At 34.0% G+C, this 25,708-nt stretch overlaps 1 protein-coding gene across 3 annotated transcripts; it reads right to left on the bottom strand.

Annotated features, from left to right (window-relative positions):
- Positions 1 to 4,543: 4,543 nt before the first annotated feature.
- On the bottom strand, positions 4,544 to 25,008 carry rnft2 (ring finger protein, transmembrane 2). Of its 3 annotated transcripts, none has more exons than XM_073840685.1 (11): positions 24,889 to 25,008; positions 22,577 to 22,654; positions 20,913 to 21,283; positions 19,658 to 19,780; positions 19,435 to 19,511; positions 18,940 to 19,040; positions 17,958 to 18,111; positions 8,120 to 8,269; positions 7,843 to 7,908; positions 6,595 to 6,696; positions 4,544 to 6,350 (listed from the first exon to the last, which is right to left on the bottom strand). In XM_073840685.1, exons 1-11 carry the CDS (start codon positions 24,984 to 24,986, stop codon positions 6,216 to 6,218), a joined length of 1,455 nt encoding a protein of 484 aa, XP_073696786.1. In that variant the 5' UTR covers positions 24,987 to 25,008; the 3' UTR covers positions 4,544 to 6,215. The 3 variants fall into 3 exon arrangements, with proteins under 3 accessions (XP_073696786.1, XP_073696789.1, XP_073696787.1); XM_073840688.1 differs by having other exon boundaries at positions 24,689 to 24,913; XM_073840686.1 differs by lacking the exon at positions 24,889 to 25,008 and adding an exon at positions 24,239 to 24,390.
- Positions 25,009 to 25,708: the final 700 nt, after the last annotated feature.

Genomic DNA, 25,708 nt, shown 5'->3' with positions numbered 1-25,708 from the left:
GAATGTAATTTATTTCTTGCCCATTTTGGCACGTAATGCAATCTCAGCCTAATTCCCATTTTTCCCTTCCACTAGATGAATCTTCAGATTCTCCTGGGACGATCCGCTCCAGATTTACCGGAGAGGAGAAGGTACCAGTGACGTCTGCACTCTGTAGAAACTTGCCATGCAAACAGTGGGTCAATGTTTTCTCATCCATGTATATCACACAACATTTGCAGTAGTGTTGTAATGGAAACACGCACACACCAGACGCATCCGTGCTGTACATTACGAGCGAGCTGATCACTTTTCATAACAACCAATGCTTCATCCCGAAGCCTTCTCGATTACCGAAGCACCACGAGCCGACGTCATTTGGTACACGTTTGTTTGGTTCGAAGTCTTAAGGTCAGTGCAGTCAAACCCAGCAGTCAGTGTGTCTCCTGGGGAACCTTTCAAAATAAAAGGCTGATGTCATTGTCCCTTGGCGTTTGCAAGGAAATTTTTCTACCACTATGGCAATAGGAGCCTTGCCTCAACTTGGATGAGCTTGGAAGTTTTTCTTGTTGGGGGTAAAAGCTGAGAGGGTGCTTTGGATATGCAAAAGCTGTAAATGATTCAAACACGATCAATCAAGGTGAATCTTCAGAGGAGAGCTACCAAAAACACTGCTACCAAAACCTCTCCTCTGCATAATGCACTGTTAACATTTAGTTATAAGCTACTGTAAGTGACTATGCCATTCAATATCTGAGCTGTGATTTGGTTTCTTTGTTGTTTTTATGAGATATTTATGCCTTTTCTTTGTCCTTTACACTGTACTCTACTCAATGGAAAGCATATTTATACTGTAGAATGATTTTAAGTGTATTTGAACTTGATGTTTACATAAATGAAGACAAATCTTTTTTTAGACTTTTTATAAAGGGCTTCTGGCTTGATTGTTTGTGTCAGTGAAATATAGAAATGTGAAATGAATGAGATCTTATGCGAAATGTGAATCAAAGGGCATGCTACTGATGTTTACATAAGCTACAATCTTTTATAGTTTACGTTACTACCACGTGTTTTAAACATGTTTTACCTCTGCTATTTTGATATTGTGAATTTTGTCATTTATGAAAATAAAAAGGCTTTAAATATATACAGAAAAGTCTTTTAAATGTCATTATGAAACAAATAGCCCTACAAATGGGATTGAAAAAAACTTATTTTGTGTTGTGTAATCATTTATTCAGCAATGTTTTGAACATATTACTTGTCATGATTTTATAAAAGCAATAATCCAAAGAGACGATTGTAGTGATTTTACCACAGTTAACTGGGCTTACCTTATCCATAGTAAATTTGCCGTAAAGCTCGTCTCATCTGGTTATGTCTTTTTACATCAGATTAAAGGAATAGTTCATCCAAAAATGACAATTTGCTCAAAATGTACTCACCCTCAGGCCATTCAAGATCTAAAGGAGTTTGTTTCTTCCTCAGAACAGATTTGGAGAAATTTAGCATTACATCACTTGCTCACCAATGGATCCTCTGGAGTGAATGGGTGCCGTCAGAATTAGAGTACAAACAGCTGATAAAAACATTACAATAATCCATACAAAGCTAAAACATTCTCTTTTTTTTGAACATTCAGCTTTTTACTTCACAAGATGTTAATTAATGGACTGGAATGGTGTGGATTATAGTGAAGGGGATCCTACACATTTTTTTATGTCAAAATTCCATACCTTTCCAGACCCAAACCTCTTTCCAAAGCTCTCAGTAGATTTACAGACCATATTTAACACAACTGGTTCATCAAGCATTATTTTTAACTTTATATTTGGTATACAGCACAGTCATCTGTAAATATTTTTTCCAAGGTTTTTCCATTGATTTTATCAAAGTGACAACATATATATCCCCTAAAATAAAAATAAATAAATAAATAAATAGAGATTTTACATGCACACAAGAAACTTTTTTTCTGCCCTCGAGAAACTATTCACATGCGCATGGGATTTTTTTTTTTTTTTTTGCATGCCTAATAGAGCTTAATATAGATATGCTTGCTCAAAATTTAGCTTTTAGCTTTTAATCAAACCAATATTAAGGCATAATGTCCAATGTAGCACATCCTCCGTGGCGGTGGAGAAACCATGACACAAAATGGGCTGATGGCATAAAATAAGCCAAGTTCAAGGGTCTATTAAAAAAAAAAAGTGTTTAAAACTTGGCTTTCGTTAGGGCTGTACATCATTTTCCAAGGATTTAGGTCTCCTTAATCTTAATGCAAACTTTGTGGTGGCCAAGAAACCACTCCACAAAATGGGCTGATGATACAATGGCTCAGTGTCTTGCATGCCTATATGCTAAGTTTAATGTTTTTTTGTGTGTATGCACATAAAAGTATGTTGTTTATTTTTGCAAAGATCCTGGAGGCTATGTAATACGGTGCTAAGCACAGAATGAGAAGAGACCCAAAGCACTTATAACTTGCATTTTGCATAATGAAAAAGTGCACCTTAAGTTAACTAAGTCAAATCACTAAAGAATCAGAAAACTCACTTCTTGTGTGATAAATTTAATTCCATTAAATTCCTAATTTTCTTTTTTCTTTTTTTTTTTTACTAAATAGGGCACAAATATTTTTTCATACTCTTCTTTCTTTTTTCCATACCTGGAAAATACTATCAGATGCCCATTCCACAAGTTGATATGATTCTTTAGGGTATTTATTTTTACCTTGTCAAAATCAGCCCTTTTTAGAGTGAGCTATTCTATTGCATGTTCCTTTAAATGCTAATGAGCTCTGCTCGCCCCGCCCCTCTCTGCCGTGGGATGATGAGTCATAATGTTTACTTTAGCTGCATTTAGCGGCAAAACTTGGCAATAAGCACATTATTTGGAAAGGCCATTTGCAAAGATGCAAAGAAAAAACTTATCCTCACTTCTGCTGTGGGTGAAGCTGCATCACAAATAATTCGCACAAACATAGACACGTGTAGATCGGGATCGGCACTTTCCTTTTAAAAACGAAAGTAATGTAAATCCTCTGCATCTTCAGTGGTTTAGATGTCGGGAGTAAATGACGACTGCTATATTCGTTATTACATTCAACAACAGAACACCTCAATCGTTCAGTCGGACACATTCTTGTCTTCTCCTGCACCTGAGTCACACAATGGCGATCGGAGTCGGACTGTTTCAGTTCGGTGAGGGCGGGTCTAAGGTAAGGCGCTCATGTCAATCAAATATTGTGGGAGCAGCCTCTGTCTATGTGCTGTCACACCGACAAGAAGCTGAGAATGACCTGATTTTAAAAGGGGATATTACTTTTAAAGATTAAAAAAATACCACTGAGTGGATTTTTATCATTTTAGGGTGGTTGTGTACACAAACTGCCAACACACATTAATGTTCAAACAAACAATGTAAAAGTGAGTTTTGCATCGACCCCTTTAAAGCAACACTAAGTAGTTTCTTTTACCTTAAAATAATGTTTCCGAACTCATGTCAGTGGTTCATCAACTCATAACAGGGTGAAACGGCACTTTCGTATTCGCTTTGCGACCCTCTATCAGCCATAACAGCACTATGTAAGTTTGGGTCGTCGGGTCGCGGTTTTGTAATTCAAATGAGACTACAAATGCGACTTGCTTTACGGCAGGCTTCACAAAAGCCGGTAGGTATAGCATCCTGCAAGGCTCTCTGGGTGGAGCATACTCGGCAGGTACATGTAAATGGAAGATACCTAGCAGCAGGTAGCTTGAACAATTTTAGTCATGACGGAGCCTGCAAAGAAAAGGAAGAGTGTGTCGGAGGAGGCGAAGAAAAGAAAACGGGAGCATGATAGAGAAAGAGCTCGAACTAGAATCAACATTGTACCGGCTTTCACTCGTTGGCGAGAGTTGAAGGAGGCTACAAGATGCGACACTGATGCTCACTTGGCATTGTTGCTGCTGGACTTAAGTAATAATCTTTTTTCACCCCAACAGTGTGCATAGATCTGTGTACAATGCATTGTAGATTGTTTTATATCGATTGGCTCATGTTAGCTAAGGCGTTAGGTATTGTGCTAATATTTTGCTAAACATGTAAGTTTGTGTTTATACGGCATTTTCTACCACTGATGTTCTGAGTTGAATGCAGTGAAGGATGAGAATAACTGCCAAAATCACCCCAAATGTTCGATCGTTTCCAAAGTTGTTCATTCTTAGTTTGTGTTTAGCGTTTTTGATTGCTAGCATGCTTGAGTTAGTGAAGTTGATTTTTGGTGATGGAGGACATTTGACTGGGAAGCTAAATTACGAACGTATTACGGTAACTGTATGAAGGTCAAATACTTGTAGGCATGAATCGTAATTTAGAACTTTAGTCGTGCAAAAAACAAGACAATAACATTCTACAATAACATTTTACAATAACATTCTCAAGATTTTCCCAGACAATGCAAATGGCTATTACATACTAAACTGTTAGGCAATACTTTTTTTCCTTGTGTAAACCTATCTGGCTATTGCTAGACCGTTTCAAAATTATGTCAGTTTCACACAAAAATAAATAGCAAACAATGTCATTATTATGTTTTATTTCGTTTTTATACTTTCATAAAGCCATACAACATATCTACCTTGTCACTGGACATCGTTATTTCCAAAGCCGGTCCTGGATAGCCTCCAAACAAATAACGTGCATGTGACACTACGGTAGGCTAAATTATTTAAGACAGCGGTAATGGACAATTCCGCTTCCAACCTGTAGAGGGAGCGTTGAGGGAAAAGTTACTTAGTGTTGCTTTAAAACAAATTCCACACTTTTCCAAACCGCTTAGGAACTCCGTTGTGATGTTTATCAGCTATTTAGACTCTTATTGTGACGGCACCCATTCACTTCAGAGGATCTATTGATGAGCAAGTACTGTAATGCTAAATTCCAAATCTGTTCTGATGAAGAAACAAACTCATCAACACCTTGTACGTCCTTAAGTTGAGTATTTTCAGCAAATTTTTATTTTTAGGTGAACTACTTCTTTAAGTTTAGCTTAAATGACAAAAAAAGTGTTACAAAACAGTTGATTATCATGCCTAATGATAATAATATTAAAGGGTTGATGAAATGAGAAACCAAAATTGCCTTGATATTTTGGCATATAAAGTTTCATTACTCAAGACTTTGTCGTTAGTCTAAAACAGCTTTTATTGAAGGCAGTCTGCCAGAACGACATCTGTTGGAATGTTCTACTCTATGATGTAATAGTGTAGATAAGCACCGCTTCAACAGAAGAAGATTGACATTGCTGCCTGTTTAGCCCCGCCTACTGATTTACACTTATAATTTACCAGAGGGGCAACGCAAAAAACAACTGATAAAGACGGCTCTGAATACAACAGGATGCTCTGCACTGCCAATTTATGGGAAAAAGTCTTTGCATTGCCTTCCTTCTGATCCCAACGTTTGGAAACAGTGGATGAACTTTATTTTTAATGAAGTTCCAGACCTCGTCAGTAAGAACTCAGTCCTCTGTTACTTCACTTTTAACACAAATTAATTTGCAATTACCCATAGCGTCAGCGATGCAATACTCGCTCCCTTATCACAGGAAACGAGGTTACGTCAGTAACCAGAGCGACACAATTCAACGTTGGATTTTCAAAAGGATTGAAACTAAAAGACGATGCTGTACAACAAAAGTGTTAGTAACTGTTTTCATTATGTGGTCACTATTGCTTTGTCTGTTACATAGGTTATTTGATGTGTATTGAGTTATTTATGTCTTTAAATCTAAATAACAGAGGCGTCAATCTATGAGGAATGATTGTACGCTGTTAGCCAATCATAGCAGTGGGCGTTTACTTTTGAGTCAACAATCTGCCACGCCCATTCAAACAGAGCGTTCTGCTGAGGGGGATAAAAACATGACAGAAAATAGCCTATTACTTATAAATTATGTTTTTTGATGTAAAAATTTTGACGACATTCTAAGTGGACCAAAATAAAAAACCAAAGGTAGTTCATGACCCCTTTAAAAACCTAAGCTTTACATGTTGAAAAGCAGGTATACGAAGACAACCCCCCCCCCCACTTATCTCTGTTATCAGACATAATGCAATGGTGCAATATTACATTACATTCAACGACTTAACAAATTGTCAAACTTCCCATTATGCAACATTACTAACAGGAATGGTTTACGCATTGGTAAACATGTTTTATCTGATTCAAGTGGATCTAAAAACCTTCATCATTCAGTAGATTTGAAAGTGTGCTGATGTTGTGCCATCCTTCCAGTTGCGTGGAGTTTCAACCACCGATGACCGACACAACGGACACGTTCTCTCACGGTCAAACCACAGGCATAAACACTCCTCACAGAACACATGCTGCAGAAAGACAACACAATAAGACAACGCATGGGCACAACTTCAATACTGTTTAAATAGCATCCCAGGATGCCACTTCTGAAATTGGGAGTGTTCTTAATAGTTTTGAATGACTTTCTACTTTCAGTGGAATCGAATTAAAAGTGTCAGCTAAATGACTACTGTCATCATTAAAATCTGGGTCACTGTGGTCTGGTGTGGTGAATCACGTCCTGTTTTATTTTAAAGTTTAAATGTGTTTTACCTGACAGAGCAGTGCGATTGGCTCTCTGAACTCAGCCTGGCAGATTGCGCACACATCCCCGGCCTCACTGCACTGCTGAGCACTGGCTCTCGTACCGTAACTCTGTGAAACACATGCATATATCATCAAGGATCCATTTATTTGCTCAAAAATACAGTTAAAACGGTAATATTGTGAATATTTTTACTATTTAAAATAACTTCTATTTAAATATACTTTAAAATATAATTCTGTGCATTACGCCAGTCTTTAGTGTCACATGATCCTTCACAAATCATTTTTCAAAATTATTTTTTTCTGGATATTTTAACAGTTAAACTACCTGCTGTTCTTCAGAAAAATCCTTTAGGTCCCACAAATTCAGTTTTTTAGCTTTTTTATGTGTATTTGAAACCTTTCCAACAATGACTGTATGATTTTGAGATCCATCTTTTCACACCGAGGACAACTGACTTGTATGCAACTATTACAGAAGGTTCAAACACTCACTGATGTGTCAGAAGGAAACCCAATTTTAAATTGTAAAATTTGAAGAACAGGGTAAATTTAACTTATGTTGCCTTCGGGGAAACATGTAAGTATCTTTAGTAGTGTCTGAAAGGAAGTGCTAAATGAAAAAATATGATATTTAGGCAAAATAAGAAAAAATGTACACATCTTCATTCTGTTCAAAAGTTTACACCCCCAGCTCTTAATGCATTGTTTTTTCTTCTGAAGCATTGGTGGGCATTTGAACCTTCTGTAATAGTTGCGTATGAGTCCCTCATTTGTTTTCTCAGTGTGACAAGATGGATCTCAAAATCATGCAGTCATTGTTGGAAAGGGTTCAAATGCACAATAATGCTAAAAAACCAAATAATCTGTGGGACCTGAAGGATTTTTCTGAAGAACAGCAGGCAGTTAAATGTTCAGGACAAGGGACTCATGAACAACTATCACTAAACAAAAAAACAGCTGTGGATAATTCAGGTAACAACAACTCAGTATTAAGAATCAAGTGTATGTAAACTTTTGAACAGGGTCATTTTTTATAAATTCAACTTTTTTTTTTTTCTTGTGGAATATATGTAAACGTCCTTTTTGTGAAATAATTAATTCAAATAAAAAATAACATGCATTTTGTATGATCCCTCTTATTTTGCTAAAATAATTCACATTTTGCAGATTCTGCAAGGTGTTTGTAAACTTTTGACTGTAATAATGCCTAGGCAGTGAACATACTTCATACATACATACATACATACTTACCTGTGAGCTACAGAGAATGACGAATGCTTTCCGAATGCCAGAAATTCTTCCACACAAATCAAATGACTGGAAGAGAACAAAATAGCAAATTGAACAGCACACAAACACAGACAACACAACAGAAAAGATTACCTGAATAATCAGCTCTAAAAAGACATTTTGACAGCCTCTGAAGTGAAACGCCACATGAAATTTCTCTCATGCTCATAAAGGCCAATTTTGAAAAAGTGTGAGAAAAACTCATCATTAATAGATAAGGTACAATCAGATAGACTACCTTACAAAGGCTGTAGATGATAATCAGCGTTGCCCCAAGGAAGTAGCTGCTGGATGGATCTTCACCCATGATGTACTTGTACCACAACTGGATGGGAACCAAAGCTCTGAAGAGTTGACTCAGCTCCTCTATGAGCAGATAAAATTTCCCCTGCAAAGTCAAACACAGATACAGATCAACATCCAAACCTCTCAACTGTTGATCAAGGCTCATAGTCTCCAGTCTGATATAGAAGAATTCTTCTGCAGCAAAGAGCAGCTCAGATATCAAACATTCTCCACAAAGGTTAAAAAGATTCAAATCAACCATAAGACATCTCTAATCATTATGCTGTGAGATGCTATACTGTGCATTTTAGCAAACCGGAAACATTGTTTTAAACAACCAACATGCAGAACAAGAACTATCTGTTCAATAATTAAAATTATTTTCATGCTAGCTGTGTTATCTGATAAACAATAAAAAATAATAAAAAGAACAAGAAGAAAACATCAATTATTATTATCATTATTGTTGTCAGTAGTAGTAGTAGTATTAAGTCCACTGAATGTTTATCAGATAAAACAGCTAGCATTATCATAATGTTTTATATATATTAAATCTAGGGATGTCCCGATCAGGTTTTTTTGCCCTTGAGTCCGAGTCATTTGATTTTGAGTATCTCCCGATACCGAGTCCCGATCCGATACTTCTATAATACATTAAAAAAAAAAGAATAAAGAAGAGCGAAGAAACAGATCCAGGATGTTCCTTATTTTTTATTTATTTTTAACATTCAATAACTCTGTTAACAAAGGGAGGTAGCTTGAACAGTCAAGTAATAAATTACATAAATGTTTCACTTCTGGACATTAGTGCCACAGCAAATATAAAAAAGTCTAATATTAAAACAATAGCACCTCAACTTAAAATACCCGGCAGGCATGTAAACAAAAATAAAAAAATAAATAAAAGTGCCAGAGTGCTTGCTGTGTTTCTGTGTGGAGTCAAGAGGTCTAACTCTGTGCCACCGCAAAACTATAGATGTGTTAAAAAATAATGAGAATATATATACATATATATCCGAGTCCTGATCGAGAGGTAACGTCCGATTCCAAACGAGTCTGAAACCACGCGATCGGATCGGGACATCCCTAATTAAATCTATATTTTACAGAACATTTTAAATCATACAGTCTCATCATAATTAAAAATGAATGATCTGAAACAAAATACCTGTTATAAAACACCATATTCATGAAGATGAATAAATTCATGGGATAAATTTATGTTTTGACCATTGGATAAAACAGCTAGCATAATATAATAAAAATAATACTAATTATAATATTCATTATTATTATTATTATTTTTATTATATTCCAGAAAATGTTTATTAAATCATACAGACTAATCATTATTAAGAATCAATCATCTGAAACAATACACTTGTTATAAAATCAATCATATTCATAAACTTGTGGGATGAATACGTATTCTGACCACTGGATAAAACAGCTAGCATAATAATACAATACAAATGATAACAATTATAATTATAATATTCATTATTATTATTATTATTATTATCCAGAAAATGTTTATTATAATATGGTAAACATTTTTACTAATAGTTATTACCTTACTTACCCAGTTGATTGATTACTTTGATAATTGCAAACATTTTTTGTATTACAACTTTTCTAAAATGTTAGGTTTAAATATGCAAATGAGCCATTATTTAATGAAATATGCATTAATTTGCATACATTTCTAAAACAAAAATGTTAACACTGGTTGAAGTCCGTTTCAAAATTCTTGTTAAATTTTTTCGACATATTAAGAGTCAAAAGTTGTTACATAGGGGATTTTGGGTATCTCATTTCGTCATGCCATAATTCAGAAAAAAATTTGAACAGGCAGTAAACACTATATCTTTTACCATTTGGGGAATAAAATCAAGCAAATCATATATGAAATCCATGTAAAAACCTTCATAAGATAGACAGGAATAAAATGTAAAGTTTGGTGTGTGTAAGTGTTGCTGAAGTGGAGATTTATGGCTCAGTGTAGGAAAAAAAAACTCATTTCGAGAAAACGGCCTTTAGAAATATGTATTGTAATTGAAATCTATCATGACACAAATAGATAAAGTGCTATAAAAGAAACACCTAAACACCTGTTTTATTTCCACTAGTCTGAAAAAACACTATGAAAAACCAAAAAGGCCAAAATCTCAAACTTGATAGGTTCATGAAAAACTGCGTTTTTGCCTGCAGTGTTTCCCCTTAATATAAGTAAGGGATAATGTACAGGCAGCCGGTGGTTATCGCAGAAATAAGCCCCGACAGTGTGATCAGGACCCGACGCGAAGCGGTTATTACACGGCTACTTGCCACATAAGGAAAAAAACTGGACATGAATATGAATTTGAAACCTTTTATTGGCATATTTGTTTTAAATTAACATTTTTATCCTTCCGCGAAACGATATAGTACCACGTGACTAACATTCAAACTATGTACGTTAGTAAGACAATTTAAATAGATTAATGTCGAAATTTTCCATTGTTAATTGTGGTTGTCCAGTGTTTGTCACAAGATGGCGCCAAACGGTAATCTTTGTTGGCTCGTAGGGATTTTAAACATACAAGTAGTACTGGCTATGCGTTATTACTTTGGAGCGGTGATTATTTGAAAAGAACGAACCTGCAAATGTCTCAACTGACCAATCAGAATCAAGCATTCCAAAGAGCCGTGTAATAATAAGAAATAACACTAATTATAATTGTAATATTATTATTATTATTAACTACATGTTTATAAAATCAACTCAAATCTGCTCATTTCACTATGATGCTTGAAAGACTTCCAGCTATGGCGGCCAACTGTTTAACAATATCTTTACAAACTGAGCGACACTCGAGCAGCGGCATGAGATGACAGCATTGAAACAATCCACACATCCTTCCTCTAGCTGAATTTGAACAAGATCCCAGTCTCATCTCATCTGTTCGTTCATTAACTGTGAACATCTTACCCTCAAGCTTTAAAGATGCTGTGACATGGAGGGGGGTGTTCTTCTACCGAAATATGGCCACAGTCCAGCGCTCTGCGCTCTCCTGGCAATTTCACCACGTAGCAAACAAAACTGGCAGAAACGCAGTACACCTGCTACCCACATAAAATGCAACAAGCCCACCCTTCCCAAACCCTAATCAGAACATTAGAAAAGTAGCGGGATAAATGTAAAACTCATCTAATTTCAGTGTCAAAGGGCAACGCTCAACGCTTCCAAGCTTAGCGGCCTCTGCAACAACACAACAAAACTAGAATGCTTCAAATACAACCAACAAAGCTTTTATTCTTAAAGCATAGACAAAACAGCCCTGAAAATGTACCAGATATTTAAAATGCATGCTCCTTTTATTTTCCTTTTTATCAGTTGTCTAAAATTCATTATATTTCATTCTATTCTATTCTATTCTATTCTATTCTATTCTATTCTATTCTATTCTATTCTAGGCTTTTTAGTTGGGTTTAACTCCTCTGTAGACCCCACAGTGACCTGTAGCTGTCAGATTATGTTTTTGCTGTCTCCGAGTCGAGTGTGGATAAATGTGTGGCTCTTATAAAGTGGCTTTTGATCAAAAAGCTTCAATTCAGCTCTGAAAACACTGAACAGGAAAGAACCAACAACTTTGAAATGTGAAATAGTGATTACACCAAAATCTGCTGTGATGGTAGACAGTAAAGCGCGATATTTATAGCTATTTTTCTAATAGACTGGAAATAAAAACAATAAGGGATGTTAAATATTAAATTAAAATCAAATCATGGATGTTAATTATAAATTATTATTTATAAGAATATTAGCAGGGTTAAAGCGCTTTAAGGCATTTAAGTTAATTTTGAGTTTTTCTTTAGGCCTTACAGGATTTGGGGTAAATTTGGACAGGCCCCTTTTCTAAACGACCCCATTATAGCCTCCCAAAGGGTCATTTTTTATTTCTTTTTTTTATCATTACAGAGCTAGAGAGTGCAGAGAATTGTAATCCAGTGTTTGTTTGGTTTTCAAACGGAGCAAAAAATCTATATGGCTGGTCTGCAAAAGTAGGTTTTTGACATCTTCTCAAACATTTAACAAATGATTTGATTGACAGCTCTGGTTCTAGAGTAGTGAGGAGTTCTATTGTGTGATACAAATATTGTGTTCTATTGTATGATATGAATATGTGCAGAAAAAAAACTAAACAAAACACAAAACATACAAACGTTTATGCCCTTGAAAAATGTGGCATTGCCCCCAGTGCCCGATTTCTTTAAAAGTTCTCTTACATATGTGCTCTGTGTTTGGCAAAGATATCTCATTCCATTCAAGAGTAATAGGCATTTTACTAAAGGTGGCCCTACCCCTTTTGAACGTTCTGGCGTCGCTTTGCAACAGTGAGTGAAACTTTTTTTGATAATTATTGATATTCAGCCTCTAGAGAATCTTTCAGCACTGGTTTGGTACCGATTGGTTGAAAAACCTAGGACTAGTTCGCAAAAATAAAAAATAAAAAATAAAACGAAATACCCAAAAAATTGAGAGTTGAAGTGCTTTCAGGCATTTAAGCACATATAAAAAAGACATTATTTGACAAGCCTGTAACGACCTAAATCAATAATTTAAAAAAAAAAAGCTTTTTTTTATTTTGGAAAATACAAGTAATTTACCACAGAAATATTATGATTTTTTTAACGTTTATGCCTGTTACATACTGGTCCGATCTCCTTAATCGTTGCACGCTTGTTTAGAATTACCTTTCGCATGTGCTCACCAGGTTTTGTGAAGTTTTGAGTTTTCCTTTAGGCTTTATAGAATTTTGGGTAAATTTGGACAGGCCTCTTTTCTTAACGAGGGTACATTTATCAATCTTTTTGATAATTATAGAGATAGAGAGTCCAAAGAATTGTAATCCAGAGGGGAGGGGTTCAGACTAGTTCACACTTTTTTTTTTTTACATAAGTGTTCTGAATTTTAGGATTTTGGGTAAATTTGGACATGCCCCTTTTCTTAATGATGGGGGGGGGCACCTTTCGAACGTTTTGGTATCCCTTTGCGACAGTAAGTCTAAAGTGCAACTTTTTTTTGCGAATTATTAATATTTACTCTCCAGAGAATCTTTCTGCACTGGTTTGATTCCGATTGGGAGAAAAACGTAGGACTAGTTCACAAAAGTAGGTTTTTCAAAAAAATGCAAAATACCTGAAAATTTTGCTAGGCTTATGATCGTTTTGTCCGCCATGAGCCTAGGATTCTAACGACATCAGACACTTGAGTCTGCGCTGACTGTTTATGATGAGCGATTTCATACATTTGTTCGCTGTTGGATCGGGGTGATCCTTAGTCACATACTGTGTGAGTACTACCATATTCTAACAATTACAATTGGGTGTCACCTAATTATAAAATTAAATCAAGATCTATTATTGTTTACATTTATAGCTTTTTTGACACTCAGCTTTGCATCACAGGAATAAATTACATTTTAAAATATTAAAATATAAAACAGTTATTTAACATTGTAATAGATTTTTACAATATTTCTATTATTACTGTATTTTTGTCAAATCACTGCAGCCTTAATGAGCATAAGAGTCTTATTTTTAAAAACATTGCAAAATCTTGCAAAAGCTCAAACTATCAAACGGAAGTATGAATAATAAACACAATGCATGGTTATTATTATTCACAAAGGTCTGAGTATCTCAATCCTAGATCCACAATCATCTTGCTAAATAATTCCAGATGAATGTCTGAAGTCGTAATCACCCACATCAAGTGCTGACGGCCTGACACCAGTCAGTGCACAGGATGCGTAATGACTTGTTGGACTCCACCTGACAGCGATTAATCACCCTGTTGGGGAGCTTGCTAGCTGACTGACGGGGATCTGTAACCTCCGAACGCAAGCAATTCATCTTAGCCAGAGTCCCTGCAGCCCTGTACTCGCTCACACTTAGCGATTAGACAAACTGGAGCTGGAATCCATCCAACTACTGAAAAGTTGAGCCAAATGCATCATGGGGGAGTAGCACATTTCCTCTTAGTCTTAACAGCCATGTCTGTGATTTCAAAACAACAATGAAGAAAACAATTATCGAACACATGAGGAGGTCCTCAGGGTGGGAAACGGTTTAATTTATCAAAGGGCAACAGATTTTTTTTTTCTCAAAACTTTTTTGCATCTGTTACTCATATGGGAGAATTGGGTTTAAATTTGACCCACATTCCCTAGCTCTTATCTTCATCAGTTTCAATATGCAAAATGCTATCTAAAATTTTCTTTCAGTTTAGAATTTAAACATTAAACAGAATGGAGATGTGTACATGTTTCTTTAGTTGGCTAAATATCATATTTTTTAATTTACTACTGCCTTTCAGAGGCTAGAGAAGATAGTTACATGTTTCCCAGAAGACAAAATTAGTTCAATTTACCTTGATCTTCAAATTTGAAAAGTTTTCACACCCCAACTCTTAATGCATGGGTTTTCCTTCTGAAGCATCAGTGAGTGTTTGAACCTTCTGTAATAGTTGTATATGAGTCCCTCAGTTGTCCTCAGTGTGAAAAGATTGATCTCAAAATCATACAGTCATTGTCGGAAAGGGTTCAACTACACAAAAATGCTGGAAAAACGAAAGAATTTGTGGGACCTGAAGGATTTTTCTGAAAAACAGCAGGCACCTTAACTATCACAAAACAAAACAAACACACAAAAAAAAAAAACAGCTGTGAATCATTCAGGTAAGAACAAAAATTAAAAGGAATGCAAAGTTTTGAACAGGGTCATTTTTATAAATTCAGCTATTATTTTCTCTTGTGGATAATATGTAAACATTTTTGTGTAACATGTCTACACTTTTATGTAAAATTTTATGTCTACACTTTTATGTAAAATATCTCATTCAGGTCAGTACTAAATAAACAACAGCATTCTTTTTTTTGTGACCCCTCTTATTTTGGCAAAATAATTAACATTTTGCAGATTCTGAAAGGGGGATTTCAAATGTTGACCTCAACTGTAATATCCTAATGATTTTGGCATAAAAGAAAAATTTGTTGTCCAGGGTCACATATTTCTCTGGATAAGCTACAGAAATAAAGCACCACTTAATTTGCAAAATATAACTGAATAATTCTAATTCAACTTAATAAAAAAAGTTTAAATTAACATTATTAAAACTTAAAAAGATGCACGGACTACGAAAAAGAAAGGAAAAAAGTGATAAGTGATTTTTAAAAAAAGACAAAAAATGTGAATTGGTCTATTTGAATGTTTTACATCATCATGTATGACTTTTTAAATGATTTTTAACACTAACAAAAAAGTCTGTGTTTATTGATTAAAAAATACAGTAAAACAGCAATATTTTGAAATATAATTACAATTTAAAAAGAACTGTTTTCTACTATAATATATTTTAAAATGTAATTTATTCCTGTGATGGAAAGTTAAATTTTGAGCATCATTACTCTAGTCTTCAGTGTCACATTAACCTTCGGAAATCATTGTAATATGCAGATTTAATGCTTAAAAAACAAATACAAATCTTACCATTATCAATGTTGAAAACAGTTGGGTTGCTTAACAGTTTTGTGAAAACCATAATACTCTTTTTTCAGGATTGATTTTTATTTGTAAAAAAATTTCAAATTTTGTAATTTGATACATTTTAATTAATATTTTTTATTTAATATTTTAAATTATTTTTTATTTGTAAATTTTGATCAATTTAATGAATAAAGGCATTCATTTCTTACTAACCCTAAACATTTGAATGACAGTATATCAACAAATATTCTCGAATATCAAGTATAAGCATCACTTTAATAAAACTAGATTTACAGATGGACTATTTTGCAAATAGCAAGTTAAATAAAATATCCAAATTGGTAGACAAAAGGGCAGCTCACTAGGCTTCTTGGTCCTCATCTCCAAGTGCACTGAAGTGTTATGGACAGTGTGAGTTCATACTGACATGCGCTGGCTTGCTGCTGCGATTATGCAAGAGCTTATACCGACATGTATGGATGCACGTGTATGTGTTGTGTCTTTGTAGCTGTGGTGATGCTGGGCATGGAAAGTCAGCGGAAAGCCTGACACATTGACCATGACATCATTGCCTGAAAGTGTGCCACCTGGGCATGATACAGGAGGTGGAAAGTGTGTGTTTGGTTTCAGGGGGTGGGTATGGAGATGACTGGGGGTAAGTTCCTGGAACAGAGCTTCAACGGAACAGAAACTGTGCGCAAGTCAGATTATCCTGGCAGATGCGGACACAAAGTGTGTGTCTTAGTCAAACAAATGGTTTGGAGCGGGTTGCATATGTTTGATTCTTTGATTTTACACAGCGTGATGTGTTTACAGAGCAGCTCCTGCTGTAATAGACCCATACTGTCACTCCAATGAATGTGTGATTGTGTAAGAGCGTGTGTGTGTGTGTGTGTGTGTGTGTGTGTGTGTGTGTGTGTTCCTCAGAGAGGTGACCTCATCCTAGCCCCAGTGGGCCAATGAGCTCACATACTGCCTTCCAAGCAGCCAACCACGCAAGGCAGGGTGACATGACACACTATTTTGTTTATTTTTTTCCCCCTTATTAGGTTTAACTTGCCAGTTGCACCCAGTTTGAACTGGTGCTTTGGAACTGACTGAAACTACCCGAGATTTCCTTGCTAATCCAAATCGCGCATCATGCTAAAACAGCGGGGATTCAATATAGTTAGATTGAACCTGCATGTTTTAGGTAGTTTTATTTGCTTCAGGATTGATTTAAAGCATATTAGACTATAAAATATAATGCATTACAAATACACAGAAGAATCAAACAATTATCAAACAGAACTGACATGAATATGTTCCACAAAACCAAAGGTTTTCTTTTTTGAAGTAGTCTATCTGTCTATACTATACTTATTTATGCATTTTACCGTAAGACTATTGTGGAAAAAAATTATATGAGCCATTTTCTATGGAAATATCGTTATGAGCATCAGATATTACAATTGTACAATATTGTCTCTTTTGCTAAAGTCTCACCAAGCCTGCATTTATTTGATCTCGAGTACAGCAACAACAGTACAATTCTGAAATATTTTTACTATTTTAAACAGCTGATTTCTATTTAAATATATTTTAAAATGCAATTTATTCCTGTGATTTTAAAGCTTTATTTTTAGCATCATTACTGACATGATCCTTCAGAAATCAATCTAATATTTTGATTTGCTGCTCAAAAAACATGCATCATTATTATTATTATGTTGAAAACAGCCGAGTAGAATTTTTCAGGTTTCTTCTTTGATGAATAGAATGTTCAGAAGAACAGCATTTATCAGTAATAAAAATCTTTTGTAACATTAAAAATGACTTGATCATCACCTTTGATCAATTTAAAGCATCCTCACTAAATAAAATTATTAATTTTTATCATTTCTTTCCAAAAAATTGTCTTACTGACTTTTAAATGGTGCAATGTAATTTAATGCTTTTTTAATATAAAAAAAAAAAAGCTTATTTTGGATAAATGCTGATCTTTGGATCTTTCTTTTCATCAAATATTCCTGAAAAAATTACTTAACTGTTTTAAATATTGATAATTTATTAATAAAATATATTTTTACCAATTTCTGAGTGAAATTTATTTCACGGAAAATCCTACAGAATTTAAATTCCTTTTTATTCCTATACAGTATAAAAATAACATCTCATTTGACCAATATGCAAGTGATATTTACTGTAGGACTGTACTTTCAGACATGGACATGGTACACTGAAGCAGTAGTAATGTAAAACATGCAAATTTGTTGTCTTACCCTGGACTTGAAAGCGAGGATCATTTTAGGCAGGAACAGTATGAGGCATTTGAGCTCGATGGTGAAATATTTCAGCACAAAATCTGTTATTCCAACAGCCCAGATCAGGTCAAAGAAATCAAAACTGTTGATGTTTGGCTTTGCAAACATAAGGCTGGAAGAAAAATATCCATGTTTTTTAAATAATAGAAATGATAGAATTTTATAAAATACATTTAGAATATTTACTTAGGATGCATTACTGTTTAAATGATTCTTTTAAAAGAAATTAATACACTTATTAATCAAGGATGCATTAAATTGATCAAAAGTGACAGTAAAGACATTTGTAATGTTACAAAGGATTTCTATTTTAAATAAGTGCTGTTCTTTTGAACCTTCTATTCATGAAAGTAAAAAAAGTCAAATTACAGTTTCTACAAAAATGTTTCTTTTGTTCAAAATGTTCAAAACAAATCACCAACTGTTTACAACATTGATAATCCTTTTGAAATATTTCCTAAGCAAAAAATCAGCATATTAGAATGATTTCTGAAGGCTCATGTGACACTGAAGACTGGAGTAACAATGCTTAAATTCAGCTTTTTTAAATGGCATTTTAAAGCATATTGAAATAAAAAAAACAGTTATTTTTAATTGTAATAATATTCCACAATGTTACTGTTTTACTGTATATTGATCAAATAAATGCAGCCTTGTTGAGCATGTTGAAATGTGTTTCTACTAAAATGAAAACCAGTGAATGCTTCCATTTGAGAGATGATTCAAATATGAATAATGAAAAATGATGGGGAACTAAATACTCACAAATGCTGATAAATGCAAACATAAAATGAGAGATCACTCTGCAAAATGACAACATGGAGTAAAGGAAATTTTTTAAATGAATAAAGGAAAAAAGATTCAAGATAACAAAAACAGATGAATGTTTGAAACATGTAATCAGTTATGATGGAGACTCAAACAAATGAATAGACTGTACCTGTTCTGAAGTTTCTCTGCACTGAACGTATAAAACACATACACAATGTTGCCAGCGAGAAAGATCATAATCCAGATTGTGGTAAACACAGACCTCTTCTCCTAAAAATGTACATCCATGCACATTGAGACACATACAGCATGTACTAAAAAGAGCAATCACTACTTATGAATTTATACCTCAGTATCAGGTCAGTAAGTAAAAAAAAAAAAAAAAAAAGGAAAGAAATTAATACTTTTATTCAGCAAGGAACAAATTACATTTACAAAAGAAAACAATTGCATTAAATTGTAAAGGTATTTCACAATATTAAAGTTTTTACTATATTTTTATATAAAAGAAACATACGCTCTGAATCGTTCAAACGGTAATATGCATGTCTTGCTTGAAGTCAATTTCAAATGTCCCCTTGTGCTTAAGAGTAAATGCAGGAATCAAAAGAGTCTATAATTTAAATAACTATAGTATAAAACAATTCACTGAACAGAGTCTCACCCGTAATGCCACCTGATGCTTCAACGTTGAGTTAGCAAAGGCAAATGTGCTGATCATTCCAATGCAAACAGCAATTCCTGAGAAATACAAAGAGAATCTGCACTGGCTATTAAGATTAATATTTGTATAATACCTATCACTGAGACAGGAAAAAGCATAATTTCAGTGTCAACAGCTGTGATTTTGACAACAACAAAAGCAACTCATAATATATTGAACCTACCAAGCTTGTGCTGAAAGCAGACTTTAGCAAGGAGAATGAGGATAAAAGGGAATCCTCTCTGAAGCCATGTGACCATGGCCTTGAGCTCAGAGAGTGCAGGAGCTGGTGTAGAGGCATCATCACCTGGAAACAAGCAGTTATTAGGAGGGTTTCAGGCTTTGTCAAACTACTGAGATATATCGCTGCATTTAGGACAAATTTAACTGTCAACATAAAGTCTGATCCACATTGTAGCTTATTAACACTTTTTATTTTATTTAAACATTTTTCTGACAGTATAGCGGTGTTACTATAGTTGACTAAAACTAAAATTATAACAAACCAACATAAAAAAAGTTAGTTCAAATAAATATACATTAACTGAAATCAAATCAATTTTAAACACTTTTTAATTTTTACTAGTTGCCTGTGAAACATTTTTTAATTTTAATTTAGTTTAACAAGAATGACTAAAATAACTAAAAGTAAAAACGAAATAAAAAAGCTATAAAATCAATAGACACAAATAAAAATTAAAACTACCAAAAGTTTTTTTTAAATAAAATACTGAAGGAGTGCAAATAAGTGCTGGACATAAATAAAATATAAATAAACAAATATAAAAATATTGTAAAATATAAAAATATATATATGCTTTTATATACAGAATATATACTATGTGTTAAAAAAATATATATAAAAGAACAATATATATTTATTAACTTTTAACTTTTTTTTAATAATATTTTATTTAGCAAGAATGCCTTAAATCTATCAAAAGTGACAGTAAAGACATTTATAACATTACGAAAGACACAAAAGGTCTATTTCAAATTACTGATGTACTTTCAAAATTTTGAAAAAAGAAAAAACTGAAAAATATTTATCACGGTGTCCACCAAAAAAATTAAACAGCACAATATTTTTTTTTAAGACTGATAATAAAAAGCAGCAAATCATCATATTAGAATGATTTCTATAGGATCATGTGACACTGAAGACTAGAGTAATGGTGCTAAAAATTCAGCTATGTATCACAGGAATAAATTACATTTTAAAACATATTCAATAGAATACAGCTATTTTAAATTGTAATAATATTTCAAAATATTACTGTTTTACTTTTTTTTAATAAAATAAAAGCAGCCCCAGTTAGCTTAAGAGAGTTCTTTCAAAAACATTAAAAACCACTAATGTTTCAATGGTAGTGTATGTTTCATACTATATTTGATCATGTGGGTCACTGGTTTTGTAAACACAGAAATTCTTACTGTACCTCCATCATCTCTGCTCCCGTGTCTCTCAGAAGAGGTGGCCGCATGCAGAAGAGAAGAGCGGTGCTGGCCGGAGTGATGATGATGGTGGTGATGATGATGGTGCTGAGGAGGCCGAGGAAGATAAGGTGGGTTCTCTGTCCGGTGAGAGCCTTCGTCTCTCGATGAGGATGCCATCTGGATGAAGACGTCCGGTGGAGAACCCAGAACCAGCCCCGCGGCCTGGAAGGGAGCCGAGGACACGTTCCCAGCTGAGACGCCCACCAGACCAGAGAAAAGCTGCTGGGGCGATGTTGGAGAGTCTGGCTTCAGACAGTCAAACACTCCTCCTTCATCAAGACTGCTCTCTGAACCGAGAGTTTGACTCCTGTTCCTGCAAAATGAACACTGATCTGATATTCTGACACATTTGATGGAACAGCAGCACAGTTTTTTTTAGTGCTGGGCTTCCAATACAACTCGTAACTACACTACCAGTCAAAAGTTTTTGGACAGTAAATTTTTTTTATGTTTTTTATGAAGTCTCTTCTGCTCACAAAGCCTGCATTTATTTGATCCAAAAATAGAGCAAATATGGTGAAATACAGTTATATTGTGAAATATTTTGAACATATTAATATTTTATTGTAAAATAACTGTTTTCTATTTGAATCTATTTTAAAATGCTAAATTCTCAGCATCATTACTCAAGGCTTCAGTGTCACATGATCCTTCATAAATCATTCTAATATGCTGATTTGCTGTACAAGAAACTTATTTTCTTCTTATTATTATTACCATCAATATTTAAAACAGTTGAGTACATTTTTTCAGGATTCTTTGATTAATAGGAATTAATCCAAAGATCAGCATTTATCTGAAATAAAGCGTTTTTGTAACATTATACACAAAAATTAACACTTTTATTCGGCAAGGATGCTTTAAATTGACAAGTATAATGTCAAAAAAGATTTCTATTTAAGATAAATGCTGTTCTTCTGAACTTTATTATGTTCTTCAACATTATAATAACAATAAATGTTTTTTGAGTAGCAAATCATGTGACTCGAGTAATGATGCTAAAAAATTTAGCTTTGAAATCACAGGAACAAATTACATTTTAAAATACATTTAAACAGAAAACAGCTATTTTAAATAGTAAAAATATTTAAAAATGTTACTGTTTTTGCTGTACTCTGGATTAAATAAATGCAGGCTTGGTGAGCAGAGGAGACTTAACATGGAGTAAAAAAACAGTTCCTTTAAAGTGTAATATTATTTCACGGTATTAATGTTTTAACTCTTTTTTTCGATCAAACAAATGCAGCTTTGTTTAGCATGAAATATGCCTTTCAAAAATATTGCCAAATCATAATTATTTCGAATGCTTAAGTAACTAAGTTAACATAACATTAATCACTCTCAATCTAATTTTTAACTTGCCATGTTTACTTGCTTAGTGATTGAAATGCAGGTATTCCCATACATTCAATAACTTTACTCAAGTCTGTTTGTCATGTTCCAGTGACTTAACTGGTGAAGCTGGTTAACTAAAGATAGAAAGCCTGGTGGGGCCATCAACATCAAAACGATGCTGGAGATCAAACAAATCATTCTTTTCAGTAGGATAAGACTAAATTAGTCTTGAAAAGGTAAACGTGTTTAGACTAGATGAGTAAAATCTAACCTTTCTGGCGGCATGCCCTCAGTGTTGCTGCTGTGGCGTCTCTGCATGGCACCCACTTTATCACCAGGAGCTCCAAAACTGCAGAGAAAGAAAAAGAAACAGATTTATGAAAACTGTTGTAAAGCATCAGTAAGTATATGCATGAAACAATTTAAATTAAAGTGTGTGAAAAAACACTGTATGGAATTACACAGCACAACAGGCTACTGTGACACATTGTTTGTTTAGATTATGAAATTGTAGGAGAGATAAATAAGGGATAATTCATACGACTTCATCTCTTCTGTGGAACACAAAAAAAAAGAAGTCTACCAGCAGCCACAATAATTTGTTACTTTCTTTCATATAATGAAACTGTGACAAGGGGCTTTCATACTCCATAAACAATATTTATAAAAAGGATCATACTGCTTTGTGGGTGTATTCCTAGTCTTCTGACGCCACGTTATATCTTGCTTGATAGTCAAAGTGACCTTTCTCTTTCACTTAAGCAGCTTAGACATACAACTATGAATGACTTCTATTATGTCCCACAGAAGAAAGTAAGTCATAAGTGAAAGAAAGATAACTCATGACATGGACAAAGTTATCTATGTATGAACGCAAGTATACATTTTTACTACCAGTCAAAAGTTTTCGGTTTTTCAGAATTCTGCTCACTAAGTCTGCATTTATTTGATCCAAAATACAGCAAAAGCGGTAATATTGTGAAATATTTTTACTATTTAAAATAACGTCTTCCTATTGTAATATATTTTAGGATGTAATTTATTGCTGTGATTGAAGCTACATTTTCAGCATTATTACTCCAGTCTTCAGTGTCACATAAAATGCTGATTTGCAGCTCAAGAAACATTTTTATTTTTTAATCAATATTTAAGTTTTTTTTTTTTTTGTAACATTATATACTATACCTACTATATCTTTTTTTTTTTTTTTTGAGGAAGGAATTATAGAAATGAATACTTTTATTAGGCGAGGATGCTTTAAATTGATCAAGTGATAATAACGACTTACAGATTTATGTTACAAAAGATTTCTATTTTCCAGGTCCAAGAAACTTGAAAAAAATTCTACTTAGCCATTATTTAACATCATAAATAATAAATGTTTTTGAGCAGCAAATCAGAATATTAGAATGATTTCTGAGGGATCATGTGACTAGAGCTTCAAATTTAGCTTTGAAATCACAGAAATAAATTACATTTTAAAATATATTACAATAGAAATCAGTTCTTATAAATATAAAAAAAACATTTCACAATATTACTGTGTTTGGATCAATTAAATGCAGGACTGTTGAGCAGAAGAGACTTCTTTAAATAAAAAACATTAAAAATCTTACTGTTTAAAAACTTCTGACTGGTAGATATTTAGACAGACAGACAGACAGACAGACAGACAGACAGATAGACAGATAGATAGATAGATAGATAGATAGATAGATAGATAGATAGATAGATAGATTTTCTATGGTGGTAATTGCTTATGACAGTGATGTAGCAATAATAGCTACAGTAACTATATTATTTTTGATTAAAAAAATAACATTTCTACATTGTTGGAAGTCATGAATGAACATGAGCCTTTGAATGTTGAATAGTGCTTTTTAACGATTTAAATGGCCATCTAAAATCTTAAAAACGATCAGAATTATCTTACCTTCATCTTAGCTTACGGTAGTCACGCACAAATGAATCTGTAACCGCTGTTTTCGTGTTATTGTTTAACATAAACCTCAGAAATATGAAAGCATCACTCAAAGATGCAGGTTGTAGAGAGGATGTGAATCGGTTTGTTTCCGGAAGTACACACGGTGGGCAGCCAATCACGACGCGTCGTTGCTCCGCATTTCCGCATGGAGAGAGCTGTTGTTGTGCAGCTAGATTTTGGCAACTCTTGTTTTTTAAACGATTTACGATTAATCTAATAATACACATGTGATCGCGAACTTTAGAAACGATTATTTAGATTAACGCCGCGCACGTTTGAATCGAATTGATAACAGTCTGGTTTTCTTTGTTTTTGCAGCTCCATCTGTCAGTATGAGACATGTCAAAGTGTAATCTGAATATTTCATGCATAAAATGGGTTAAATGTTTATAAACTCACTGTTTGACAACTAACGACGGCAATCGATCTCTGTTGGCGGCCTGTGTCGGATAACGGTGTCATATAACACGGATTCTCCAGCCGATCGCTGCCAGTGACAGTGAGTGTTGGTGATGCAAGAGATGCTGTGTTAAGTGAATCAGCTGGATCTCTCTGTCTGAGATCCACCAGTGGTGTTTATTTCGCTCCATCGCATCTACCTGGACCTGGTGCACATCCAGAAGAACGCCTCCATGGTGTTCCGCCGGCTCTTGCGCAAGCGTTGGGTCCTGGGGGTCGTGTTCGGATTGTCGCTCATCTACTTTCTCACCAGCACCCTCAAACAGGTATGCATGTAGTGGTGTTGACGCTGTTGTGTCCCCCCTAGGGAGGAACCAAGATTAAAAAAAAAAAATTACAATTTCTTATGAACACCAAGGCTGCATTTATTTAATAAAATGCATTAAATTTGTGAAATATTATTACAATTGAAAACGGCTGTTTTCTATTGCTATATCTTGTACAATGTAATTTATTCCTGTGATGCAATGCTGAATTTTCAGCAGTCTTAAGTGTCACGTGATCCTTCAGAAATCGTTCTAGTATGCTGATTGGTTGCTCAATTGTTATTGATATACAATTATCCAAAACGGTTCTTATAATTATCAATGTTAAAAACATTGCTGCCTCCTTTTTTTTTTCCTTTCCAAAATCTATTTTTATTTATTTCCATTTTCCAGGATTCTTTGGTGAATATAAGGTTTAGAAAAACAATCTTTTGTAATGTTATAAATGTCTTTACTGTCATTTTACATCAATTTAACACACCCTTGCTGAATAAAAGTATTAATTTCTTTAAAAGTACTTTGAATGTTCAGTAGAGCATCATGGTTTCCATAAAAAATATTAAGCAGTAAATAATACAATAATTCAACACTGAAAATAATAATAATATGTTTATTGAGCACAAATCAGCATATTAGAATGATTTCTTAAGCATTATGTGACACTGAACACTGGGGTAATGATGCTGAAAATTCA

This window comes from Garra rufa, chromosome 5 (genome assembly GCF_049309525.1).
Source record: "Garra rufa chromosome 5, GarRuf1.0, whole genome shotgun sequence".
Taxonomy (NCBI): Eukaryota; Metazoa; Chordata; class Actinopteri; order Cypriniformes; family Cyprinidae; genus Garra; species Garra rufa.
The sequence above is the reverse complement of the archived record's forward strand: the minus strand, read 5'-3'. Positions and strand labels throughout refer to the sequence as shown.